The sequence below is a fragment of the Daphnia pulex genome, chromosome 9 (genome assembly GCF_021134715.1).
Source record: "Daphnia pulex isolate KAP4 chromosome 9, ASM2113471v1".
NCBI classification, from domain to species: Eukaryota; Metazoa; Arthropoda; class Branchiopoda; order Diplostraca; family Daphniidae; genus Daphnia; species Daphnia pulex.
This window is the reverse complement of record NC_060025.1, coordinates 8,761,559-8,786,051: the sequence shown is the minus strand read 5'-3', so window position 1 is coordinate 8,786,051 and position 24,493 is coordinate 8,761,559. Positions and strand designations below refer to the sequence as shown.

The following is a 24,493-nucleotide window of genomic DNA, read 5'->3' as shown; positions in this document are numbered from 1 at the left end:
CAATTTAACCTCTGATTAGATATTAGCTCCCGATTATCATACCAGTGTGCACTTAAAAATCATGAATCAACTCGGTTTGTTTGCCGATTATTAGGAGAACAGCGTGGGGTCGTGAAGGCTGAACGGTCATGCACCGTGATCTGTTATTTGGACAACGTACCAGTTAATTCTGGAATTATTTTTAAAAAATACGAGCCTTCATTCTGAGGAATAAGAAATTAGATACGACGTCAGCAGAATCTGCGCAACAACTACAAACACTAGAAGAAGAACTAGTTTGAACGTGATTGCTTCTTCTTGACCTTTTTAGGGGGGATGGCCGCCGCCGGTGGCGCCATTCGTATTTTCCCGCACATGTTGCAACTTTCGGGATTTGTTTTTAAAGGGGCGGGACTTACCGCGAGCCCTCGCACGAGCCCCGACCTACCGACCAATGGGATGACGGACGACCCAACATGCCACCGTCTGCTTTCCCGATGGATTACCCAATCAGATTTGATGTTTTTGAATCGCATCTCCGTTTCCCGGTTGTTTTTCACGATTCAAATCGGCGTAGATTTTTCTTCTGGAAATTTCGCTGTTTTCGAGCTAGGAGGCCACGTCGCCATCATCCAAACAACAATAACACGATGAACTGAAGAAACCTGCCGGAAGCAAAACATTGGTAAAAAAAGAACGTCGCACATTTGAAATGTGGTTACGCAATCATCGCAGACTCTCTCTTACGCGACTTTCTCAGATTTGTTCATCCCCCAAGACAACATTGACCTCAATTTTAAGTGTTTCCTCAGAATGTGATACAACGCCATCAACTCGTCGTCTGTGAGCGCGGAGTATATAGAAGAAAACCGCTAGGGTATATATAATATAGCGCGGAAATCTTATACATTTAAAGCTGTTAGCCAAAATAGATTTCCTGTGGGTTTTTTTTTATTTCGACGTATTTAATTTTGCTATATTTTTTTTCTTTTTGGAATAAAATGTATACGTATGTACCAAGAGCTCAACGCCAGAGGTCTCCCAATCGCCCGTTACTATAAATACGGGCCTGCCCGGCTTGGGGATTTGTAAAAAAACTTGAGCCACTTTGTCCGTTGACAAACAAGCAGCCAACAACACGTTCTTCTTTTCTCTTGTCTTTTTAAAAGCAAATTACAGTTTTGTAATCGGTAAGCAAGTTTGCGACGACATAACCCAGTTAAACCACACAACACAGTTTCGGTTTCCCGAAGGACGTCGTTGTATCAATATAACCGGTGTGCCATTAGTTAATTTGAAAAGTCTTTTTTTGGTGAAAATGGTGAGATCTAATTCGACTCCGAAATTCCCCGCTATCTTAATTAACGACTTGAATTTAATTAGATGGAAACGACTGGTGCCGAAATCGACATGGCCTCGCTGAAATCTGCCTTGACGACCAGTTCACTGAGTCAACAGGTATAAACATTCACATTTTAAATATTTGAATAAACCGCGCAAAAAAAGAAGAAAGTTAAATTTGGCAAAGAAAAGTTAAATGTAATAGCAGTCAAAGAGAAACTTTGTAATTTTTTGCAGCGACTTGAGAATTTGTTTGAAAGGCTTCCGTAGTATATAGTTCTAGGAAGCCCTACTATTTAAAGCTTGTACGTACCTGAGTTGATAATTCGTCGTCCCATGGTACCCGCGTTGTATCCTTTTGTTTTCTGACGTAGTTGCTTGGGATATGGAATCGAGCGGCACGATAAACACAGTAAATATTGATGCGTTAGCCAAACGTCTGAACGAAAACACAAACTTGCTTTCCTTGTTTTGGCGAAACCCAAGATGCAGTAGTGTACATGCGCGAGAAGTGGCCTTGTGAGACGATGGTTAACCTTGATAAGAAATGGCGCAATTGGAATCTGCCGCTGGATGTAATAATATCTAACTAATGATGTTGTTTTGTACTTTGACTGAAATTGTAGATGCTCTCGTTGGCCAGCAGTACGTTCCGACTGGCCGCAACAGCGCTGACCCGCCTCCAGCAGCAGCAGCAACAGGAGCAATGGCAGACGGAATTGGCCAGTTTGGCCCACCTGCCGGAATATTCGCTGCAACAGGTTTCGTGGCACGACCGACCCGACGACTGCTGGATCGTCCTCAACGACAAAGTTTACAACGTCACCAAACTGGTCGACGGACATCCGGGCGGAATGGAAGTCATGATGGAACAGGCCGGACGCGACGCCACTTCCGCCTTCCGCTCCGTCGGCCACTCCATCGACGCCATCGAGCAGGTCGACGAATTCCTGGTCGGAATCTTGCCCGAAAAGGAGCGGATGTACCTGCGCTCCCGTAAATGACCATGAAATATACTCTTCCGGCTTCCGGACCCACAAAATCTTAGGAAATAAGAGAAACATTTCTTGTCGATTGAATCCTATAGTGTATTATGACATTCTGAGATTTTGTTGCTAATTTATTTACTAACCCCAACTGTGATAATTTTGTTAATCCAATCCTTTGCCATGATTAAACGATTATTTGGTTAAAATTACTCTAGTTATCATATTTTATTTCTTTTTTGGGTGAGGTCACTAGAATTTTAAAGCCTCATGAAGGGCGGGTGGGTTGGTTGGACATTAATTAAAAAAAATATTCGCATATTTAACTTTCTTCTGTGGACAGGTCGGGACAGGTAGACTGTGTTATTATGTAACGGATACACGCATCAGCGAAATGGCGCCACCGTCACGGAACTAGACCCGAGAACTAAGAACTTCAATATTTTTAAATCGACAATACAAATGAAATGAATTACAGTTTATAATAAATTTCTTTTGAATAATACGCGTTAAATGATCCATAATCCAAATTTATCTAAACAATTTCAAGATTAACAGTTTATGAGCACGAAATTTTTACTAAATCGTTGGCTTTTCGCTCTGCTGATTAACACTGTCATCCGATGAAGTTATAAGTAGATATGACTTTCATGTTCCGACGTACTATCTCTTTCTCACTGCAGAACAAATTAACTACAAAAATGTCTCTGTGTGAATCAAACGACAACCAGAACAGTAAAAGATCGCATGTCAAAGACACATGTTGTCTTATAACCGTTTCCTTCTTGCTGGCCATCCTACCAACTGGCGTCAGCCTGCTACTCGCACAACTTGTACCAAAGAATCCTGCTACCATAGCACTGTTTAACACTCTCCACTTTTTGAGTCCAGGCTTTAATTCGGCAGGCTGGCTGCCTTTTATAGTCTCACTTGTGCCTTTGGGGATGTCGTACAACCACTCGAAATCCCCGATCCCAAACCCGAATGCACTATACATCCAAATTTTAACACAAAGTTCCCCATTGGATTCGTTCCGACAAATGCAGCAAAAGCTGCTCGCCATAAAAGGTTATGTCATGTTGAAGATTTATTTGGCAATTCCAGCCGATCTGTACGAGGCCTGTATGGGCAAAACCTACCGACAGCTTATCTTGGAAACGAATTATTTGACTGGAAATGTATTGAATGAAAATGTCAGATGTAACGAGCTTGATGTCGATCGTGAAATTGCACTTTTGGTGGGTTGTGGTTCCGCAAAGGAATTCTCTCGCGAATGCGAAACATTCCAAAACAAATTTACATTTACCTACAAAAAAAATATGAACTTGATCATTCCCATAGTCAAGTGGCTTCTAGTTGTGATCTGGATCACATCAGTCACTGATTTATCTGATGCTTTGGCAACCGACATTCCTTTAGATAGGATACTCTCCTTATGGCTCGCCATTTTTTTCTTCTACGTGGGCAGATCATTCGCCGACATTTACGGGCAAGAGGAATACTTTTTCGAAATCATTGAAAAAAATGTGAGCGTCAAGGAATTTTATAAGATGAAAGACGAAGAACTGGATTTAACTCTGGCCAATCTGGCCAATCGCTTGGTATTTTACTAGCGGGAAATTTGAGTTGAAGACACAAGACCGGAGAGAAAGAAGAAAACGGGAAGAGGGAGACCGGAAGTACCGAAATAAACCGCCCGAAAGGAACTGAAATCAAAGGAGCTGTCAGTCACCCATCTCTGATAATTTGGTTACAATAAACCCACCATAATTTAGTTACAATAAACCCCCCATCGTATGAAATGGAAAAAGTAGGTGAATGTATAAAAATCGAGTTGAGAAATGATCTTTCTTGGGCGCGGAAGACAACAGAATGTATTAAGAGACTGGGCTTGGATGGCGTAATTTTAAGTGTTCCTGATCTGCATGAAAACATTAATTTAAAAGCGTCACATTTTTTTAATGAGCATTTTTACAGATTTTGTGCTGCAGAATCTGATGTGAAATTCAATCGTTCTAGTCAAGCACATGTAACCGTTCCGTTGGTTCTAATTGCGCGACTTTCACCGTTGGTTTTGTACGAGTGATATTATTCTTTAAGTGGTATTATTCATTTAAATTTAGAGTTACAGCATTCTCGGTAGACATCCAGGATTGCTTTCACCATTTACATGAAATGGTGTAGACTGTAGAAATCCTGCTATGAATAAATCGTTATTCATTAACTGAACATTACTGAGTAATATTTATTCAACGTTATTCAACCGAATGCTGTAGAGGTTTGCTTAATTAAAAATTAATTCGTCTTTTGAACCATTCAACCCTGTTTCACTGGCCGATGAAATAGGCGGTTACATCCTGACTGCCAATATGAATTGACGGGAGGATGGCGAAATATTTCAATTTGACGCGCTTTACCGCCTATGCATTGAAAATGTTCATTTTGCAGAATCGCCCATACTTGAATGAATCACAAGTTTTGGAGAAGAACTCTGGGGATTCTTAATTCTTTTACTATTAATTTTTTTGTTATTGCCCAAAGCACACCAAGTACCCCCAGGTCAATCAATGTAAATAATGTGGTTTTCGCCATCTAGCGAGAGTCGAACACAAGTGAAATTACGAATATTCAAAAGTTTCAGTTGCGTCACGATCTCCGTCATTTTACGCCAATCACAGCCATCAATTTGATCCATTTTCAATCAGTTCATTGCGATGTAGAGCTCTGTCGTCGTTTGGCCAGTCAATGGCAATATCAAAAATCTCACGTCCCCGCGAAATTTTGTTTTTGTTTTTTTTTTGCTTTTGTTTACTTGCGTAAGCCACAATCAAATATTTCAATTAACAATAAACCCAATATGAAAAAATCGGTTGAATTTTATTCATTGTCTTTTTTACGGGCAACAACACACAAAACATAAGACAAGTGCACACATTCGGGTAGGGTCAAACTGAATTTTAAAAAAAAATTAACAAATTAAAAAAAGAAATTTAATTTTAAAAAATTTGAATAGTGGTATCGTAACGCGTGTGTGGGATGAGCGAGACAGTCAAAAATTAAAATAAAAGTCTCTCGGCCGGAATTGTAAGACAAACCGAAAAACATGAGGTAGATAATTAATAAAAAAAGTAATGTGTACACCCCCCTCTGTGTCTTATTCTTCAGTCGGAAAAAACGTAAAATAGTCAGAATCGTCGTGGAACCGCATGGAACATTCAAAATTTCAAAAAAAAATCAGACGCACAAATATAATAGACATGAGAGAATTTGTTGTTGCTGTTGTTGAATGATGCCGCTTTCCCTGTTTTCCATCATGTGGTTGGTTGGTGACTAGCTCTCGAAAAATAAAAATTAAAAAGATGTATCGGTTTCATTGTCCCAACAAATTTTTGTCATCATGTTTTCCGCTTCCGACGACGGCCGCTGGACGACGATTCCGTGGGGAAGCAGGGCCAATATTCCAACCGCTGCGGGGCTTGCCGTTGGGCGGCTGGACGGAGGATGCGTTTGCCAACGAAGCGCAAAGTCTTGCGCTGGAACTGGAACGGTTTGCTGACAAAACTTTTATTATTAGCCCCGGATGTGGATGATCTCGGGCTGGGCTGCGGCTGAGACGGGTTGGGACTGCTTCCGTCCACCAACAAGGTCGACTCCTCCCGGATGGGACTCAGCATGATGTTGGGCGGCCCTTCATCATCATCGTCATCGTCGTCGTTGCAGCTCAAATTGCCGGACAAATTCAGATCGTCGTCCATGCGGATGATGTTCAGCGGCAGGGGTCTACGCTTCTTGGAACGCGGCCAGCCAGTCATGTTACAGCGCCGCTTCCGGCGGAGGTTGTTGCCTCCACTCCGCCAGGCTTTCCGTCGCGAATCGCACGTCCCAGTGCTGGTGCTGGTGCTACCAATTTCCGAGGCTGTTTCGTAGACGGATGAAGATCGGCTTCCGGAATGGCTATCCAGATCGTGGAACACTTCCGGCGGAATCAGATCTCCCACAGAAGATGGATCGTCTCTCCGGCTGTCGTTGGTCCAGGGATAAGGAGGGTAGACGAGGTCGTCATCGCTAAACATGCAGTGGTCGCTATCTTCCGGAAGGATCCGCTCGTCGACAATATCTTCTATCCTATCCAGCGGAGTTGCCAGTAATTCGGTCACAGAGGATTTCACTAGTTCGGTCGGCGGTTCGGATTGTTGTTGGTCGGGGGGCAACGGTCGTTTCCTCGGTCGGCCTCTCTTCCGCACTGGATTGGCCGGCCTCTTCTCCAGTCCTTGAGTCAACATTTCTTCCAACACTTGCACTAGGTAACTATCCACTGGAGGAATTCTCTCTTTAGGCACCTTCTCCAGCGGCGATTGAGATTCTTCCACCATCACAGCAGCTGCTACTTTTGTTTTGGATGTCGATCCGGCGGAGGCGACAGCATCGGCTTCCGTGTCCGATTTCGAGCAAAGGATGGCCATGGTGGACGCGTGACAGCGAGGAGATTTACGGGGCATGTTGAACCAAGGCTTGGTCCGTCGGCTGTGTCGCAGACACCTTCCACTTCCGTCGCTCTTATCCATTGCGGATGCTTTGGCAGAAGAAGACGCTGCGGCCGCAAGCTGGCTCTGTCTGGCCGCACTTTGCATTTGCAGTCGGGTGCTGATGATCGGCCGGAAGCTGAGCGGAACGGCTTTCTTGGCACCCCTGCCTCTGCTGCTGTTGTTCTTCCGCACTATCCGGTTGCTCTTGAGAATGGCTTCCAGCGACATCTCGTAAGGGAGAAGGAATGGGGCCGGACCTAGGGGCGGATCATCTGGCAGTCGGGTCGGGTCACGGTGACACTCCTCGTCCCGTAAGAAAGTTTGATACCACGACGTTCCGGACGGAACGATTTCGAATGAGAATTGAACTTGATCGACCGCCGGTTGGTCCTGGATCAATGGCAGGGGAGTCGGTTGGGTGGTGGCAAGTTGTTCGGCAGGTTCGGGTTCGTCTTCCACGGTGGCGGCTCGCGGAGAAGTCTGTGGCGGAGGCCGGAATTCCCGGCTATTGTACGTCGAGCGTCCGTTTCGGCAAGAACCACTTCCTCTGCCGGATGGGTAGTGCATGAAACGTTGGCTCTCCATCAGCAACGCTTCCAGAGTTCGCCCATGGCCCTTGGTCGGCTGCTTATTGGTCCGCTGTTTGCAGTTCTTGCACTGGTCTTGTGGTTCTTCCGCCGCTGTCCTACTGTCGTCATCGTCAACATGGTTCGTTTCACAGGCAACAGCTCCGTTTTCGTGTGGTGGCTCCTCTTCGCCTTCTGCTTCGACGTTGATGGAACCGTTACTTTTGTTCTGTTGGTCTTCGATTTCTTCCGCCGGAATTCCAATCAGTCGAGCCGATCTCCTCGGCCAGTAATGGAGTCCCTCTCCACTAGTCTGGCGCATACGGACTCTGGAGGCATCACAAACGGGGGATGGAGTCTGTAAAATTCAATTTCGGATTTAATTTGAATCGATTTGATAATTTTTAAAAATTTTGAATGAAATTACGCTGGTGCGGCTGCAATTGGAGTCTTCGTTGTGGTGGAATACAGGGCTCTCTTTTTTAATCCGGACGATTTTAGATCGGCGTCCGTTGGGAACTTTGACGCCGGCCGGAACCGAATGATTCCGTAAGCGAGTGGACCATTCAGAGTGGCCCTTGACGTCCTCGCCGTTTTTGGGTGAAGGTGGCGGCGTGACCTGAGCCACTTTTCTTAGCGTCGCTCTCCTAAGAAAATAAATTTCCAAGAAAAATTAGATTAGATAACATTTTGGAGGGGGTGGAGGAATTGTTGTTTTTTTTTGAATTTTGGGACACCTGCTGGCTTGGCAACAAAGAAGGGATTTAACTACCACACCACCAGATGGCATGACTGAATCAATGATTTGTTTTCATCAATCAGTAATAAAAAAATGCTATTATCGCAAACACATAGTCTCACTCGTTGCAAGATTTAGAGGGGAACCTCTTCTTGACCGAGTGGAAGTCAGCCATTCTCTCCACACTGAGCGAAAGGAGTGCAGCTGTGAATGGTTGGGCTGTGTGGGGGAGGCCGACTGACAGGATTGCAGGGTTTGTTGTTCGTTAAAGACTTACATTTTGGCCATGTCTGACACCAAGATAAGGTCTCAGGAATTCAGCAAATCAAAGAACACGGTTTATCGTATCAGCATGGCTGAAATAGAACGTTGAGCTGGCTGCCGACACAGGAGCTAGATGCCTATATATGCCCCGGAGCCGTTCGGAATATAACCAAACAACAGTTGCTGTCGAGTCACCAGGAATCACTGTCGGTTTGGCCAACTTGCTATTCGTTTCGATTAAAATTTCGACACGGTAAAATGCATACGACACCACTTGAACATTCACTCGAAAGCTGCCTCTAATTTACACCTGCTAATGAACTGTGTCGAATAACAAAAACACACGTTACAGGTTACACCCAAGCAACGAGTCCGTTGACAAATACAGACGCCATGGAGAATTTTGCTTGTGTGTTTGCGCCATCAAGTTCGCAATTTGGCCGCCACGCGGCGCTCGGGTCCCTGAGCGTCTGATTTGTTTTTCCTGTTTTTTTGAATTCCTTGCAACAACAACCCTCTTTGTTACCCCGAAATTGGAAAAATAACCAACCCGCAGTGACAGCTCGTCAACCTATCGCTAAATTTAGACTTTAGTTTATAATAAAATCTCCTTGGTTAAAGGACGCCGGGTCGCCGGGAGAAATATCGGTTTAAAAATAAAAGAACACGACCGGTAAGGAAACGTAGCAGACATATTTATCGATCGAGTCACTTTCGCGCGGAATGTTCTGTCTGGGCTTGTCTTTTGTGTTGCTACGAGACTGGTGCCCTACGGGCTTTGGGAGGGGGGGAGAGAAAGTACTGCGGGATCGCCGCAGGGTCTCCGAGACAAATGTTATTGATTTCCGTGTACAAGTTTCACGGTATTCTTTAACACACCAAGTATAAGTACGTGACTAGAATTTTTAGAGGACGCGTACTTGTTGACCCAGCTCCAATTAATTCTTACAGTCAGATAAGGAGTCTTATACTCCCCTTAACGAAAATGTTAGACACATTGATAATAAACGTGTGTGTATAATAAGTAGACGCATCAAGATTCAAGTGACAATTATTTGTACAGTAGGCTAAGTTCTTTTAATGCGTTACATGCTTGGTTACATGAGTCGATGGAATTAAAAAAGACCGACAAAATTATTAATTTTTAAAGAAATTTTTATTATTGAAGTTATTTATTAAGCAACACGAACAGAATGGTAAGGCACTTAAAACCCATGTTCTATATTCTCCGTAGTTCTTCGTCGCAAAATTCGTCCAATTTCTCATAGAAGGTCTTGATGTTTTCCTTTTTAATAATGTCGCGAAAAAAGAATGGCCTAGTGTCATAGGGATCGGACACGACGATCGACAACAAGAACATTGTCAATGGCAACCACATTTGTCCAATTTTGGTAATCAGATTGACGTAAATCGGTAAGCTTTCATCGGAGAAATCACAAAAGAGGAAAAAACAAGTCGCTAGTACTACGACCGTACTGACAGGTATTATTATTTTGTTGAAGAATCTGATTGGCTTCAACTTGATTTTGAGCGTTTTTAATTCATCTAGAAACTTTTCGACCGTGTTGGCTTTGACTGGTAGTTCTTTCAGCCAACTCTCCACTTGTTCAGAGTTGGACCGTTCGCGATTGCTGGTAAGTGTAGTGGCTTCCATGGGTTTGAGGTAGTTTTTGCACCTAAGGTCCGTTAAAAGCTGTCCGTAGTCCATTTTAAATTTCTTCTTGTACACCTGACAGGGAAGATGAAAGTAGACCAGAAGCGCTACGTAGCCTCTGACGCTATTTATTGAGGATTTCTGCAATTCAGGATTGCCTCTAGTTGCTGAGAATAGTTCCCGATACATGTTTTCCGGGTCTGGAATCAGTTTGAATAAGCTGTTGCTGATATTCGTGCCATGAAGTGTAAAGGCCGTAATGAGAAAACTGGCCATTGATGGCAAGGTGGATTGGGAATGGACAGCACGGAAGGCCAGTAAAACCCACGTCCTAAATGAACTTTCTGGCAATATCCAAATGAAGAATGATATCAAAGACGGCACGAGGGACAACATGGCCGTGAAGGTAAATAGCCCCATAAGTCCTCTGATGGAATATTTCGGTATTTTGGGTTTGACGAACACTTTCTTCATGACTTCCGGTTTCGGCTGATCATCCGGTTTGATGCTGGGCTCGGGAATAGCGGAAGCAGGTAGTACCGGTAATAGCTGTTGTTTTTCGGTTTGCAGAATTTCTTGCAACATTTGAGTTTTCCATGCTTCTCTTCTGGCTTTTCTATTAGCTGACTTGATTTTCTGATTAGGTAGCTTTTCATTTACTGGTTGAGCATTCACAGCTGATTGCAATATTGGTTGAATTTCTTCTGCCAGCATTATGATAATTTTTATATCAACTTTTGTGAATGTAATCGAATGGCTAATAGATGATTTTCTATCCATAATATTCACTCTTATACATATAGGTTTTGAGTAACATTCTGTGATCAGCAGTCATCAAAAAGCGTACAATTTGGTTTAAATGTCATGTTCCTATACTCTTAATCTTAAATTAATCATTGAATTTTCAATTTGAATGATTTAACGCATATAATTCAAAAGAAATTAATTATAAACTGCAATTCATTTCATTTTTATTGTCGATTTAAATATTGAAGTTCTCAGTTCTCGGGTCTAGTTCCGTGACGGTGGCGCCATTTCGCTACTGCGTGTATCCGTTACATAATAACTCAGTCTACCTGGTCACAGAAGAAAGTTAAATATTTTTAAAATTGATTGCTTTAGAATAAAACTTTCGAAAGATCAAAATTAATGTCATGCGAGATGTAAATTAATTTGGGTAGACGCAGGATATTGCCGTGAAAATTATTTGTATACAGTAACAGGTCCATTCGTTCCTTTAATTGGTTACATAATATACCGCCAAAACGAGTCGGTGGAATGAAAAAAGAAAAACAAAATAATTTGTCAAGAAATGTTTATTATTGGAACTCATATGCAACAGCACGGAATCACTAATTTATTCATATTATTTAATTTCCATTGAGTGTTGAACGAAATCCGTTTTGTGTTGGTCCTTTTACTTCGGTTACTTCCTTCCGGTCCTTCCGGGCTCCTTCCTATCAAATCCGGTTTTGTATCCTCCTGTTCCCTTCCATTCTCATGAACCAGTCGTGCGGATCTTCCATGTAAAAATCAATTAGCTCGTTTTTTTCATTATAGAATTCTTTGAGATCATCTCTTTTCTCCAGCTGGAAATGCTTACTTTTCCGCATTGATTCCGTATTGATTTTGTAGATTATAGAGCAATTGGTAGGATAACTTTCACTCGACTCTCAGGGTCTATTTATAACTTTCGTATAACGGTGGCTGACTCCGCAGGCATCGAAAATTGTCCTTTTTCTTAAAAATTTCACTTTCATTCATTTTATATCTTAATCGGAACCAAGTTTTCAAATTCCCAATTCAAATAATTTTGCGCATGTATTTCAACAAGAAATTTAATCTAATTGCAATTAGTTCAGTTTTTAAGAGCAATTGAAATTTGAAAGGGTACTGAATTATTTCAGTTGCGTAACCGTTTGAAACTTAATGATATTTTTAACCGGACGGAAATTTCTGATTTTCAGTTGATATTTTAAAAATGCACTGTAACGCACTGTAATCAATATTTAATAGTTTAACCTTAGCTATAGTTAGCAGTTAACTAATCAATAATTTCTAGTTGCCCTCTCCAATAAAAATAAAAAGTGATCGTATAATAACTATAAAGTATAAACCAAATAATCGTTTAATCATGGCAAAGGATTGGATTAACAAAATTATCACAGTTGGGATTAGTAAATAACTTATAGTAACAAAATCAGAATGTCATACTATGGATGTGAATAAAAAATGGCAAGAAATTATCAACTTTTCAAAGATTTTGTGGGTCCGGAACGGAAGAGTATTTTTTAATGGTCATTTGCGGGATCGCAGGTACATGCGCTCCTTTTCTGGCAAGATTCCGACCAGGAATTCGTCGACCTGTTCGATGGCGTCGATGGAGTGGCCGACGGAGCGGAAGGCGGAAGTGGCGTCGCGTCCGGCCTGTTCCATCATGACTTCCATTCCGCCCGGATGTCCGTCGACCAGTTTGGTGACGTTGTAGACTTTGTCGTTGAGGACGATCCAGCAGTCGTCGGGTCGGTCGTGCCAGGAAACCTGTTGCAGCGAATATTCCGGCAGGTGGGCCAAACTGGCCAATTCCGTCTGCCATTGCTCCTGTTGCTGCTGCTGCTGGAGGCGGGTCAGCGCTGTTGCGGCCAGTCGGAACGTACTGCTGGCCAACGAGAGCATCTACAATTTCAAAATAATAATAAGACGTTCATTAAATCTTTGTTGCATCACAACTTTAAATTATCGCCAATGTGCGCCATTTCTTATCATTAAGGTTATAGCAACGCGTCTGCAGCAAGGCCATTTGTTTAGTTGCCGGGCAAAGACTAGCCCATAAAACTATCCAAAAGAAACCCGCAGTAAAATGGTTTTGTTATAAGATCTTGTAGTCTTGTACTTTGGCTTGGCGAAATTATTTTCCACTTCAGTTGGCCTTTTTCTTCAAATTCCCTCCCCAACAAAAAGTATAAAAAGATCAAATCTGGGTGGCGACACTTATATATACAGGTGGGCAGAAAAAGGTTTCACTCTCACTGTCTGGCCGTCACATAAGTGAAACCTTTTCAGTTATTGGTATAATGCGCGAAAAATATCTGACGTCTACCGAAAGATTTGCGCTAGCTTTGAACTCTTGATTCAAGGTCGTTATTCCTCCCCATTTAACGTGATTTCAACCCAATACAATTCGACATAAACACAAGAAAATTATTATTATTAAATATCAATAAATGTTTTACCTGTTGACTCAACGACCCTGTTGTCAAGGCCGATTTCAATGAAGACATGTCGATGGTTTCGGCTAGTGAAGTATCCATCTATAAAAATAATTGAAATAATGATTTATAATCCCGCGACTGTGTGATCAATTGGATATAAAAGGTTACGACAGATCGCCTTACCATGTTGTTGTGAAATAGATAACGGTGTGATAGAGGGAAATCTAAGAGATCTTCTTGGAATAAAACTTGTGAGAATTCGCTTCTGTGAGTGTTGCTGATGGCAACTCGCTAAAACTTGAGAGACTCGAAAGTGTTTTTGGAAATGCACCAAGCCCGTCGCCCGTTATATAGTCCCGGGCGGTGCAGAGACCTCTAGCGGCCATGGTACTGAAATTCTCAGCTGATGTAAACAAAGCTTGAGCTGACGAAATAGCAAGTCACAGTTACCGTAGTCTACAACAAATTTCGAAAATGGCCAGTGCCAAGTGTCGCCATTATTTTTCAAAACTAGTTCCACCGACCAATTGAGGTTATAGCTCAACTCTATAATAACAAAACGTGGTAATACAGTGTCGTAGTGTAAACTAAATAGCGTCATGTATTTATGTCTGGATTTACCAGTGAGTGACTTAAGCATGTTTCTGACGTCAATGGACAGACTATATTATGTCGATGGATGTTTTAAAAAATATGCAACTGCGATTGTTTATCTTCCGGTATACGCAGTGTTGTTGTTGTTGTTGTTGTCTTGGAAGATTGGCGTCGTGGCCTCACGTGAACGGGTTTTGACCATAAAAGAAAAGTTATGAGCTACGCCGTTGGAAAGTTTGGGAACAAACAACCTCAATAACCTTTTCTGCCAAGTCATCCCGTGCGTGAATTATACAGTGAAATCAACAAGGGTCGCGTCTGCTGATGTTGTTGCTCCCAGCATCTCATTGGCTGGAAACTCTGGGCTCGTTTGAGGCTCGCAATCAGTCCCGCCTCTCATATTCCCGAAACTGTTGGCTGCTGGACATCAGATCAGAGATAATAAGGTCAGCTTCGCTTTCGTATATGTACACAGTCGTCCGGTTCGGTATTAGATTGACATTGAATGTATACAATTGTATTTGATTCATTTTTCCACGTCCCAGATTTAATTGGCTAAAATCATTTAAAATGTCACCACCTAGCAACTGATTTTGCAATTAAAATTACGAGCAATTATTTGTGCAAAATCGCTGAATGTTATTAAATCGAATTGTAAATGGGAAGTGCTGACTAAGGTCTAAGGGCTAGTCTGATAATCTCGCACACGTGTCATATCGCTGACTGGTACACGTACGACCGATTTTCTTGACTTACTCATCGCGACATGATCATTAAAAGCCATCAGTCAGAGGTTAACGATGTATCGAACCATTTTTCCTAGAGGACTTTTAATCATCGAAAGTTTAAGAGTCCGATGTCTTCTGGTTTGACGTCAGCAGGGATTTCAAACTTTGTCATTTAGTAAAATACTTGTACATTTACTATTAGAAAAACCAGATTTCACAAAATTGAGTTATAATTGGACGTTAAGAAAATGTAGTATCGCTATGGCTTTTGATTCAGCCTGATTTCTAAAGTCGTGTTGATGTTTCAGTAATCTTGTCTGGAGGCTTCACGCCTTTTATGGAAGATCACTTTTTCTAATGAAGACTGTATTTGGATGATATTCCAAAGGTTTATTGATCACCAGAATTTTAATTTTTTTCTTTTTTCCGTTTACTTCAATGTTCACCTTTGTTTCCCCTATTATTGAAACTCCTTCATTTTCAAATTTTCTCCATTTTTCTTTATTGAATATTTTAGGTTTTCCTATACTCTCCCAAACATTGTAATCAGCGACTGATTTTACAAATGCATCGTCAAAAATTAAGGGAAACGTTTTCCCATTTATTACGCATTTTTCTCGAGATTTTTCTACATCAGGTTCATTTTTCAATCCATTTTTCTCTGCTGGATTGTTCTCCAGTTCCGTCTGCTTCCGAGATTGAAATAATTCTTTGACGGATAGTAATGATTTCTTAATGTTTTGTCCAATTGACTGCTTTTTATCTGTCTCAGGCACCTGTTCCACCTTCGGGTTTCCCAAAACCTGTGGGTCTTCCGGTTTGGTTTGAGGTTCATTGTCTTTCTCCCCCAACAATTCAGATTTTTCTGTTGGATTTTGGGGCAATGCATGCGGGTCTTTTGGGGTAAGAAGAAAGTTAATTTTGTGATTCAATTCCAACATTTGGTTATTCAACTCCAAAAGTTTATTATTAAATTTCTTCTCCAGCAAATCATATTTTTCTTCATTGTGATCCAATTCATGTGGGTCTTTTGGTTTAACTTGAGTTTGATTGTTTTTATTCTCCTTGAAATCCGATTTTTCGGGGTTTGGTGGGTCTTCTGGTTTAAGTTGATTGTCTTTTTTCTCCAACAAATCAGATTTTTCGGGATTTGGGGGCAATGTAATATGTTGGTTTTCTGGTATATGTCGGGGCTGATTATCTCCTTTTTTGACACAATCAGATTTTCTTCTATTTTGGGGCATCGGATGTGCGTCTTCTTCTAGTAAATGTTGGTGCTGATTGTCTTTATTCTCGAACATCAAATCAGATTTTTCGGGATAATGTTGCAGTACCTGTGAGTCTTCTGGCTTAAGAATATGGCTGAATTGATCATCTGTCTCTAGGTCTACCACCGCCAAATCAGGTTTTTCTGAATGAAACGATTCCAGAAATCGCGGTTGATTCAAAAGTTTCATTTGAGACTTAATTTGGTTCGATCTAACTTCTTGTAGAAGTGAAAACGGATATAATTCATTTGGATTTTTGTCATCCGATGCATATCTCATGTCTACTTTTTCGGTTGCTTCGTAACTAAGCACATCCTTGGCCTTTACCGCAGGCCTAACGAACTCTGCAGTGTTCGAATTGTGATGTAATGGATTGCCATGAAATTTGGTAGGTTCAAATAACGTCCGATTAATAGGGGTAAATTGAAGAGGAACCCCCAGATCTTCTTGAAAATACGTCCAGTGGGGAGCTGAGGGCTTCAAAGCAATCGCCCGACTGGATGCGATAAGCCTATCCCTGTCTTTAATTTTTCGCTTTAGCCGCGAATTATCATTTTTCAAACGGCGATTTATCTCTGTCATGTCAGTATTGACACTTTTCTGTTTTTCGAGTTCACTTTTGGTAGTTGCCAACTCGTCGTGTACGTTCTGAAACATTTGCAGCTTTGATGAGGAGTCTGTCAGTTTTGATTGAACTAGATTCAACTCATTCTCCAAACGTTCTTTATTCAATACAATCAGGTTTTTCTCAATCGCACTGGATTCGATAATTCTATCTCTGTCTTCAATTTTTCGTCTTAGTCGCGAATCATCATTTGCCAAGCGAAGATTTTTCTCTGTCATGTCAGTCATTTCACGTTTGTTATTTTCGAGTTCGGTTTTGGTAGTTGCTAGCTCGATGTCGAATTGTCGCACTTTGGAAAGGGAGTCTGTCAGTTGTGATTGGACTAGACTCAACCCATTCGCCAAGCGTTCGTTTTCCAATACAATCAGGTTTTTCTCATTCACTTTCGCCATCAAACGAAGAAAACTTTGGTTGTTCAAGTCTTCTCCGCTGGAAGTCGAAATTCTATCGCTAATTACAGGTCCGGTTACGCAATTGGAACTCGTAAAGTCTTGTTGGTTGACTTCCATGATTGAAAATTATTCCAAATGTACTTCATTATTTTCCCATCACCTCGGTTGTAGGCCCTATATGAAGGATTGCTTGGTGTTCAAACCGGTACGCACTTGTCAATTCTTTTACATTTTTCAATATAAGAAAACAATGCAAATACTTTTGGTTTTGATTTTTTCCATAAATAACTGCTAAATAATTTTACGATTATTGTTCAAAAAAAATTTACTTCAAAATCTTTATCTAAAATATAATATTTTAACATTAAATAAAATATAATATTTTAACATTAAAGTCTTTTGACATTAGTAGTAGTCTATGTGTATTGTGCTGTAATCCAAATGTCGAAACAAAAATTCTGACGTGTTCAGACACGCCAACTTTCTCGTTTTGATTCGGAGATCCTGTTTGACGAAAGTGTCCAACTTTTGATGGCATCGGATTTATCACGACGCGTTTATTGGATCTTGAAATAACCCTTTTTTTTTAATCTTATAAGACTGTTACGTAATGATCGTACGTGAAACGTAAGGAGGAAAATAAAAGCCGATAACAAGAGGCTTCACGCGCTGTTCACGCCGCCTTTGAACTCACGCACGTGCTGTTTTGTCGAGAACTTGATGCCAATCGCGAACATTCGTCCAACATAAATCCGAGACGGCACATCTCAGTTTACAAAGCCCACAGGGGCGGCTGCAAGGGGTCCGCAACTCAAATTTACTACAATAAAAAAGGTAAAAAAGCAAAAAAAAGTGAAAAAAGGAAAAAAAAAGGAAATTTACTTTACGTGCTAAAAGAAGGGCGCGCGCGAACGAACCCCCCCTCCTCCCCATCCCCTCCCTACCCTTTTATTTTCGCTTGAAGGAAAGCCTATCTCAAAAGGAAAAAAGGAAAAATAAAGCAAGGAAAAAGTAAAAAAAATAAAAAGTAAATTTGAGTTGCGGACCCCTTGGGCGGCTGTATTTTACATATAGCTAATATAGACAAGAGTTTCCCTATACTATGCAGAAACATGACAAAGATAGACTTTCTTTGATATCAACTAAATATAATAATAAAAAAGAAATTTCCAAATATATTTTCATTGCGCATATTTATAGCCAAAGTACGTAAACAACATAAAATCTGTATTCGGTTTTAGCACCTAAAACAGAGCATTTAAATAATAATGTATTGCATTTGATTTTGATTTATTTGATCATCATCAGGATGAGGAAGGGAGGGAAGAGGAGAAAGTAGAAGAGAGAAAAGAGTTATTCATGGAGGAAGTTTAGATGAAGAGAAATAGGAAGAAGTTGAAAGAAAGAAAATTTCATACGTGACCAGTTTAGATTTTCAAGAAGAAGAAACCATGTACAATGATGACCGGAAGAAGTAGACGCGAAAAAAGATGAGGAGGAAGAAGCAGACTTAAATGTTTTAGTGATTTCAAAAACTTAAATAAAGAGGATTGTCCCCACGGTATGCCATAGCATGCCATACCATTTTGATAATTGTCCAATTGTTTATTCAAATCAGTTCTGCTTCAAATTTGAATCTCATGCTAATTGCTAAATATGAGCGCTAGAGTGCCTTTTAGATTGAATACATTATCGATAATAGATGGCGTTGATTTCACAAATAAATAACGACTAAAAGATTCCGCTATCTCATTAATCGTGAAATCGTGATTGGAAGACATTTGTTTTTTGTTTCGTGTGTGAAAATCATTAGGCAGTAATCCTATGACTGATTGTGATTGTTATTTATCTGTGGCCAAGCCTAATTTTGTTAAATTTGTCACCCAGAAAAGGTATGTTTCACCTGTTTGATACTGTTTACTTCACAGATTCAATGACCCCTTTCTTCAGGTAATTCGGCTCGTGTTAATAGCCCAGCAACAGTAGAAAGAAGCATGGATGAAAAACCAGGTGATTGGGACTGGGAAGATGGGATATCTAGAGGATTTCAGCAAATGGTCCAGATCCAAGACAAGGAAACGGGAGAGTGCTGGACGGTGGCTAAGGAAACAGACTGCATGGGAGCCTGTGGTGAATCCAAGGCTATGTGCAGCAGAATAAAACAAAGCGTCAGCGGTTGGAAGATTCCAAAGGAATACTCGTTGCTCGGCAGCAGTTCATCTTTCAAAGCCGAAGGTGTCCAACCAGTATTTACCACAGTAAGACAAATGTTATAATTCAACGGTGGACTGATAAACATAACACTCATCGTTTTCATCAAACAGGTGGATTCTGACGTACAGATGAATAGCAGCTGGACTTGTGAAAACGATGATTCATCTGATCAAACTGCCATCATAGCCACATTCCCCTCGCCAGGTAAGTTACCTGCTTTCTGCCGTAAACGGCGTTGTTCCGTCAGTGCTGCTGCTGCTGCTGCCAAAATCGATTCATCCGCCAAACCGACCAAGAATCCTGTGGGAAACAGTGCAATTGAGCGCTTTCTGGAGGGGCGGGAGAGGTTATTGTTTGTCGGGCGCCTACTCTTCGCTTTCCTTGTGCTCCTCAGCCCGGGCTACTTCTTCCCCCTGCTCTTCTTCATCCGTACCTACTGCCACTTCTGGAAGCACAACGCCTCCGTCGACCAAGAAGAAGAAGTGTTTGAAAGAACCCACAGGTTGTTGTTTCAAAGTCTTTGTTTTTCTTGTAATAATCCCATCATTTATTCATTTATTCAGTGGGCCCTTCAGCTTCTTTCACGCCAAGGCCTTTCTAAAGTACAGCTGCCGCCTGTGCAGAGAAAAGATTAAAACGGAGAAAATGTTCCGCATTCATTCGAAAATCGGATCCAGTAGCTCATTTAATAAAACTGCTGCCTTCTCAGAGCCCGAAGTTCAGGATTACAGTGATGATTGCCCGCACAACCATTTCTATTAACCAACATGCCAACATAACCAACGAAATTTTTTTACTTAAACGGTACCTACTTTTGACATATAGAAAATGGTGGTTGCCTAGTACCCACATGACTAAATAAGTTTATATATTTTTCCCCTTACATTTTTAAAAATAGTTTGTCCCTCGAACAAAGTAATTGGGGTGGCGGTATTTTTTTTTAAATAATTGACAATTTGGCTAAGGAATTAAATATTTTATGTTCGTCTCAAAAATGTATCAATACAAGAAAAAAAGAGAAAATTAAGCTAAAAATTCATTTTTTTAAAAAGTATAGCAATCATCATTTTAGAGCTAGCAATTCTTGGGCGCCCATCCGGACGAGGAGGTTAAAATCTTGGTGAAGCTGGGCACGCCAATGTTGACGGGCTTTACCCCAAATTTCTGCCGGATAACACGGACTGGAGATGCCGTGAAGGATCCTGGCGATAGATCGGGCGGTGAAAGTCTGATCACGGTAATTGAGAATCAAACTGCGGATGGTGGCCCGGATGAATTGCTCTTGATTGTCCGGACAGAGGACGACCTCTTCAACAGGTTGACAAGCTCCAGCTTCTTCTTCGAAATAATCTTTGATGAAACTCCGCAATTTGTCGCTCTTGGTCTCGTCCACCGTCTCACAGCAGGAAATTGATTGGGAGTGAGAAATACTGAGCAACGCTTGATGGATGCGCTGGAGCTGCTGAATTTCAGTGGCCTCGCGATTCATGCAGCGCTGATGGATGAACTCTAAAGCGGCATCTTGCTCAGCCTCTGAAAGATCTCCGCGGACGTGCAGGTGGAACGCCAGGTCGCTAAACTCCACCAAGATGCCCGAACGTCTCGGTTTACCACCGATGGCGACGGCCGAACGATCCCATTCCAGTGATTTCAACTGACGTTTGACAGCGCCGCTTTCCCATCCTATTCGGCGGGCAACGTCGACAACGGCGAAGGTCCGGACGGCTGTCGTATCCGCTTTCTGTAGGGCAAGGGCTGCACCTAGAGCCGGACACTCTCTGGCGGCCATTTTCAGCTGGAGGAGTCCTCCGTAGCACCGGACAGTGCACGTAGCGTAAACTTTTGAACCCACTTCAAGGACCCAGCGAGACGGGTGAGATTCCAAGTGGCAGAGTAGCGTCGCAATATTCTCTTCCGGCATATCCAGCTCTTGAATGGTCGACTCAATAACCATGGCCACTTCGTGACCTTTGCATTCGCCGGAACCGTCTTCTTTCCGGCAATCGCAAGGTTCCGGTAAAATCTTTCTCATCAATTTTCTTAAAACGTGACGATCAGTGGAATTGGCGTAAATGAATCTCTTCAATTCTTGTAAATCTCTTCCCTGAATAAGAGAAAAACAATTAGGATCGTAATCCAATTAAACAGGATCATTTACTAAATTACCTCCGAGTTGAGGAAAACGTGGCAGTGAGCAGGTAAACCATCACGTCCAGCTCGACCGATTTCCTGGACGTAATTTTCGAAATTTTTCGGAGCGTTGTAGTGGATGATGGCCCGGATGTCGGACTTGTTGATACCCATTCCAAAGGCTACGGTGGCCACGACTATTTTCATCTTGCCCGTCATGAATTGTTTCTGCACAGAACTTCGTCGAGCTGCTGTCAATCCTGCGTGATAGGCTTCAGCGCTCCAGGATATGCCTCGACGACGACCGCCTCCTTTGCTCTCCAAATCCTTGACAGGATCTTTCAAATAGGTTCGGAGTAGAGTGGCCAGCCGCTCGCATTCCTCCCGTCTGATACAGTAAATAATGATGGCGTCAAAGTTGGCGAAGCGACTGCCTTCCAGGAGTTGGATCAGAGCTGCGTCACGATCCTTATCACGTGAAACTGACAAATAAAGATTGCTTGGCAGCAACACACCCCGGATCACTCCGTTCTCGTTGTCAACGCCCAGATTGTCGGCGATACTCCTCAGAGTAGACTTGGGAGCCGTGGCTGTAAGTCCTAAAATAGTTTGGATATTCATTTTATCTCTGAGAACCTGTGGAAAAATTGAATTTTGGAAAAAACGAAAATGAGAATTTCAATTGAATTTAGCCGAATGATTATTTTTACCTTGCAGATTCGGAGATAAGACGGACGGAAATTGTGCGACCATTGCGATACGCAATGAGCTTCGTCGACGCAAACAAAAGCGATAGGTGGTAGGCAGGTGCGCAAGAGTGTAATTAATCCGAACGGACCGGTGGAGGTGACCGCCTCGGCTGACAGGAGGAGAATTTGAATTGCACCTGACTGTAAAAGTTGGAGATTTTTCTGCCTGAACCCTTCCGATTGGCCAGAGTGGAGACAAATGCCCTTGACGAAAGACGGAAGGTTTGACACTTGATCTTCCATCAGCGAAACCAATGGCGAGACGACGATGGTGACACAAGGTGAACGCTGGGCGTAGATCACGGCTGGCAGCTGATAACACAAACTCTTACCCGCACCGGTGCTCTGTACAACCAAAGTTGACTTTCCGGAAAGAATCCGCATCACAACTTCTTCCTGGCCTGGACGGAAGCTGGAGTGACCGAATTTTTTCAGCGTTTCCATGACGATCGGCGGAACAGGATCGCCGGGGGAGCAATACGGTTCGACTTGATTGATTTTAGGCAGTTCCACCAATTGCAAATCTTCTTCCCCTTCCTTACTGAGCGGTTCAATCTTCTTTTTCTGTTTGCTAGTTCCTTCTTCCGCTTTTTCCATGGCTTCTTCCAGCGTTGGGAATTCGAGGTTTTCCTCGTCTCCTTGCTCCTTCAATTCTTCCATGGACAAGAGTTTATCGCTCATGCAGGATTTGGCCCAGTGACCAATTTCTCCGCATCGACGACATTTCGAGGCCATTTTGTACTTGTCTTTCCCTCCACCGCCACCACCACCACCTGTGTAATTTCCTTTTCCACCACCGCCACCACCTGATCCACCGTTCTGCCTTTGTTTCCATTGCTGTCGCTTGTACGATCCTCCCGTTTGGGTTTTCTTCCCGCGGACAAACACTTTCTTCTTCAGGTTGATTCGCACGTAATTTTGGTTGGCCGTACCCGACGCCATTTTACTGCAATATAAAAGAATAATCATTAATTTTAAAAAGGTAAGTAGAAACAAATAGATTTAAGATATACCTGACGAGTCTTTCCTGTTTGGCTGCGTCTGTTGCGTTCAATTTAGCTGCACGTTTCACAGGTTTAGTTTCAGGAGAATTTGAACTGTTTTGTTTCATTGGATCGAGCGTGTTTTCCTGGGCATTATCTTCTTCGGGCGATGGATCTATCCTGGGTTTCTTTTGGCTGCATTCAGGAACTTGGTCGGGCTCGAATTTACGTTTTTTGACGGTCGGTGGAGGAGTTACTTGATTGACGGTAGATTGTGGGGCTTTCGACGAGGTGGTAGGGGATTTTTTGGGTTTAGGAGCTTCATCGTCTGTGGAATAAATGACATCCTGGTCTTCGACGACTTCCGGTTTACTCGGGACGGTGCATCCGCCTTCCACTAAGCAATCATCTAGCCATTGGAGATCCACTTGTCTGCTGGCGATTCGTTGGCGTGCCATAGTCAAGCTGAACGGTTGCTTGTGGATGACTTGGTGCTGAACGATTTTAGGTTTATTAAAACCTTTAATCAATTCAGGAGGCTCTTCCCTCTTTGCTTCACCATTCACGGGACCGGGTTGATTCTCGTCTCTCTTGCCGTGAATCACGGGAAACGGTCGATCCTCTTCAGGACTGGGAAATAAACTGCTATTGTGTTCACTATCACAGGCTTCACTCAACTGACTGCTGTTGAGCTGGCTATCGTTAAATTTGATTACTGGAGAGCTGATGGATTTGCTGACAAGTTTGCGAGTGAGGCTAGTCCTAATATTGATCTTGGCACCTTTCATCAGCTTTTCAGTCAGCTTGGAATACGTAGGAGAATTGGTCCCCGAGGAAGCAATTTTTGGTTTGGCTATCTCTTGATCAAGTTTATGTTTGTTTAAGTGCTCTCCCCAAATTGAAGGTCCAGGATCCATCTCTGGGTCCTTAATAGGTACTTCCTTTATGGGCACATCCTCATCATTCTGGGAACGCATTGAGTTATTGGCTTGTGATTCAGGAGATGCTTCATTCTTGACTAGCTCTTGTTTCTTTTTGATTTTGTAATAGACTTTGTAGGCTTCTGTCACTTCACAAGGGGCAATTTTGAAATCCTCCTAGAGAAACAGATAAATAAAAAGGCATCAGTTGGACGATCTTTACACGACAAAGAAGAGTTATATAGAACCTTTGACGGTTTCCTTCCATTTGTTTTCTGAAATTCGTGTTCCCACTTGTTGATTGTCCTTTTGCTATCAACAAGTAAATCATCAAATTTTTCCATTTCTTTAAAACTTTATCGGTCTAAAAAATATCAAGACAAACGAGGCACTGCGGGATAGGGGATTGTCTGTTACGTATTGTTTTGGTGTTTTCCCGGGTTTTGTCTGTGTTCTGCTTGTCTCACAACATTGCCGTGGACTCAACTTAATTGCAATTGATTAAAAGTAGATTATTAAACTTTAAATTTATTTTAAAATAACGAAAAGAAACTAAAAATCAGGAAATTAAGTAATTCAGAATTAATTTCAATCCAAATCAATGAAAGTGATTAATCAAAATT

The 24,493-nt window shown here is 42.0% G+C and overlaps 4 protein-coding genes across 6 annotated transcripts; 2 read left to right on the top strand and 2 right to left on the bottom strand.

Annotated features, from left to right (window-relative positions):
• The first annotated feature begins 700 nt into the window (after positions 1-700).
• On the top strand, positions 701-5,263 carry LOC124202671 (cytochrome b5-like). Of its 2 annotated transcripts, none has more exons than XM_046599023.1 (3): positions 701-1,300; positions 1,363-1,437; positions 1,947-5,263. In XM_046599023.1, the coding sequence occupies exon 3, from the start codon at positions 2,948-2,950 to the stop codon at positions 3,917-3,919; it is 972 nt and encodes a 323-aa protein (XP_046454979.1). In that variant the 5' UTR covers positions 701-1,300; positions 1,363-1,437; positions 1,947-2,947; the 3' UTR covers positions 3,920-5,263. The 2 variants fall into 2 exon arrangements, with proteins under 2 accessions (XP_046454979.1, XP_046454980.1); XM_046599024.1 differs by having other exon boundaries at positions 1,947-2,518.
• Positions 5,264-12,165: 6,902 nt separating this feature from the next.
• LOC124203355 (cytochrome b5-like) lies at positions 12,166-13,597 on the bottom strand. The gene is made up of 3 exons (XM_046600105.1): positions 13,451-13,597; positions 13,289-13,366; positions 12,166-12,731 (listed from the first exon to the last, which is right to left on the bottom strand). Exons 1-3 carry the CDS (start codon positions 13,451-13,453, stop codon positions 12,354-12,356), a joined length of 459 nt encoding a protein of 152 aa, XP_046456061.1. The 5' UTR covers positions 13,454-13,597; the 3' UTR covers positions 12,166-12,353.
• An 83-nt stretch (positions 13,598-13,680) lies between these two features.
• On the top strand, positions 13,681-20,118 carry LOC124203353. 2 transcript variants are annotated; one of them, XM_046600104.1, is made up of 4 exons: positions 13,681-14,307; positions 18,803-19,132; positions 19,199-19,590; positions 19,652-20,117. In XM_046600104.1, exons 2-4 carry the CDS (start codon positions 18,869-18,871, stop codon positions 19,848-19,850), a joined length of 855 nt encoding a protein of 284 aa, XP_046456060.1. In that variant the 5' UTR covers positions 13,681-14,307; positions 18,803-18,868; the 3' UTR covers positions 19,851-20,117. The 2 variants fall into 2 exon arrangements, with proteins under 2 accessions (XP_046456060.1, XP_046456059.1); XM_046600103.1 differs by lacking the exon at positions 13,681-14,307 and adding an exon at positions 18,577-18,766 and having other exon boundaries at positions 18,825-19,132; positions 19,652-20,118.
• On the bottom strand, positions 19,892-24,338 carry LOC124203352 (ATP-dependent DNA helicase Q4-like). Its single transcript, XM_046600102.1, has 5 exons — positions 24,119-24,338; positions 22,981-24,047; positions 21,929-22,913; positions 21,255-21,854; positions 19,892-21,192 (listed from the first exon to the last, which is right to left on the bottom strand). The coding sequence occupies exons 1-5, from the start codon at positions 24,212-24,214 to the stop codon at positions 20,152-20,154; spliced, it is 3,789 nt and encodes a 1,262-aa protein (XP_046456058.1). The 5' UTR covers positions 24,215-24,338; the 3' UTR covers positions 19,892-20,151.
• Between the last annotated feature and the right edge of the window lie 155 nt (positions 24,339-24,493).

Excerpts from the sequence above, each read along its gene's own strand:
- LOC124202671 (XM_046599023.1), top strand. The coding sequence starts at position 2,948 with ATGACTTTCATGTTCCGACGTACTATCTCTTTCTCACTGCAGAACAAA.
- LOC124203355 (XM_046600105.1), bottom strand. Across the intron at positions 12,732-13,288 it reads CAGGGTCGTTGAGTCAACAG|ATGCTCTCGTTGGCCAGCAG; the intron begins GTAAAACATTTA and ends TTGAAATTGTAG.
- LOC124203353 (XM_046600103.1), top strand. The coding sequence starts at position 18,869 with ATGGATGAAAAACCAGGTGATTGGGACTGGGAAGATGGGATATCTAGA. Across the intron at positions 19,133-19,198 it reads TCCAACCAGTATTTACCACA|GTGGATTCTGACGTACAGAT; the intron begins GTAAGACAAATG and ends TTCATCAAACAG. Across the intron at positions 19,591-19,651 it reads GTGTTTGAAAGAACCCACAG|TGGGCCCTTCAGCTTCTTTC; the intron begins GTTGTTGTTTCA and ends TCATTTATTCAG.
- LOC124203352 (XM_046600102.1), bottom strand. The coding sequence starts at position 24,214 with ATGGAAAAATTTGATGATTTACTTGTTGATAGCAAAAGGACAATCAAC. Across the intron at positions 24,048-24,118 it reads ATGGAAGGAAACCGTCAAAG|GAGGATTTCAAAATTGCCCC; the intron begins GTTCTATATAAC and ends CTGTTTCTCTAG. Across the intron at positions 21,855-21,928 it reads CTTATCTCCGAATCTGCAAG|GTTCTCAGAGATAAAATGAA; the intron begins GTAAAAATAATC and ends ATTTTTCCACAG.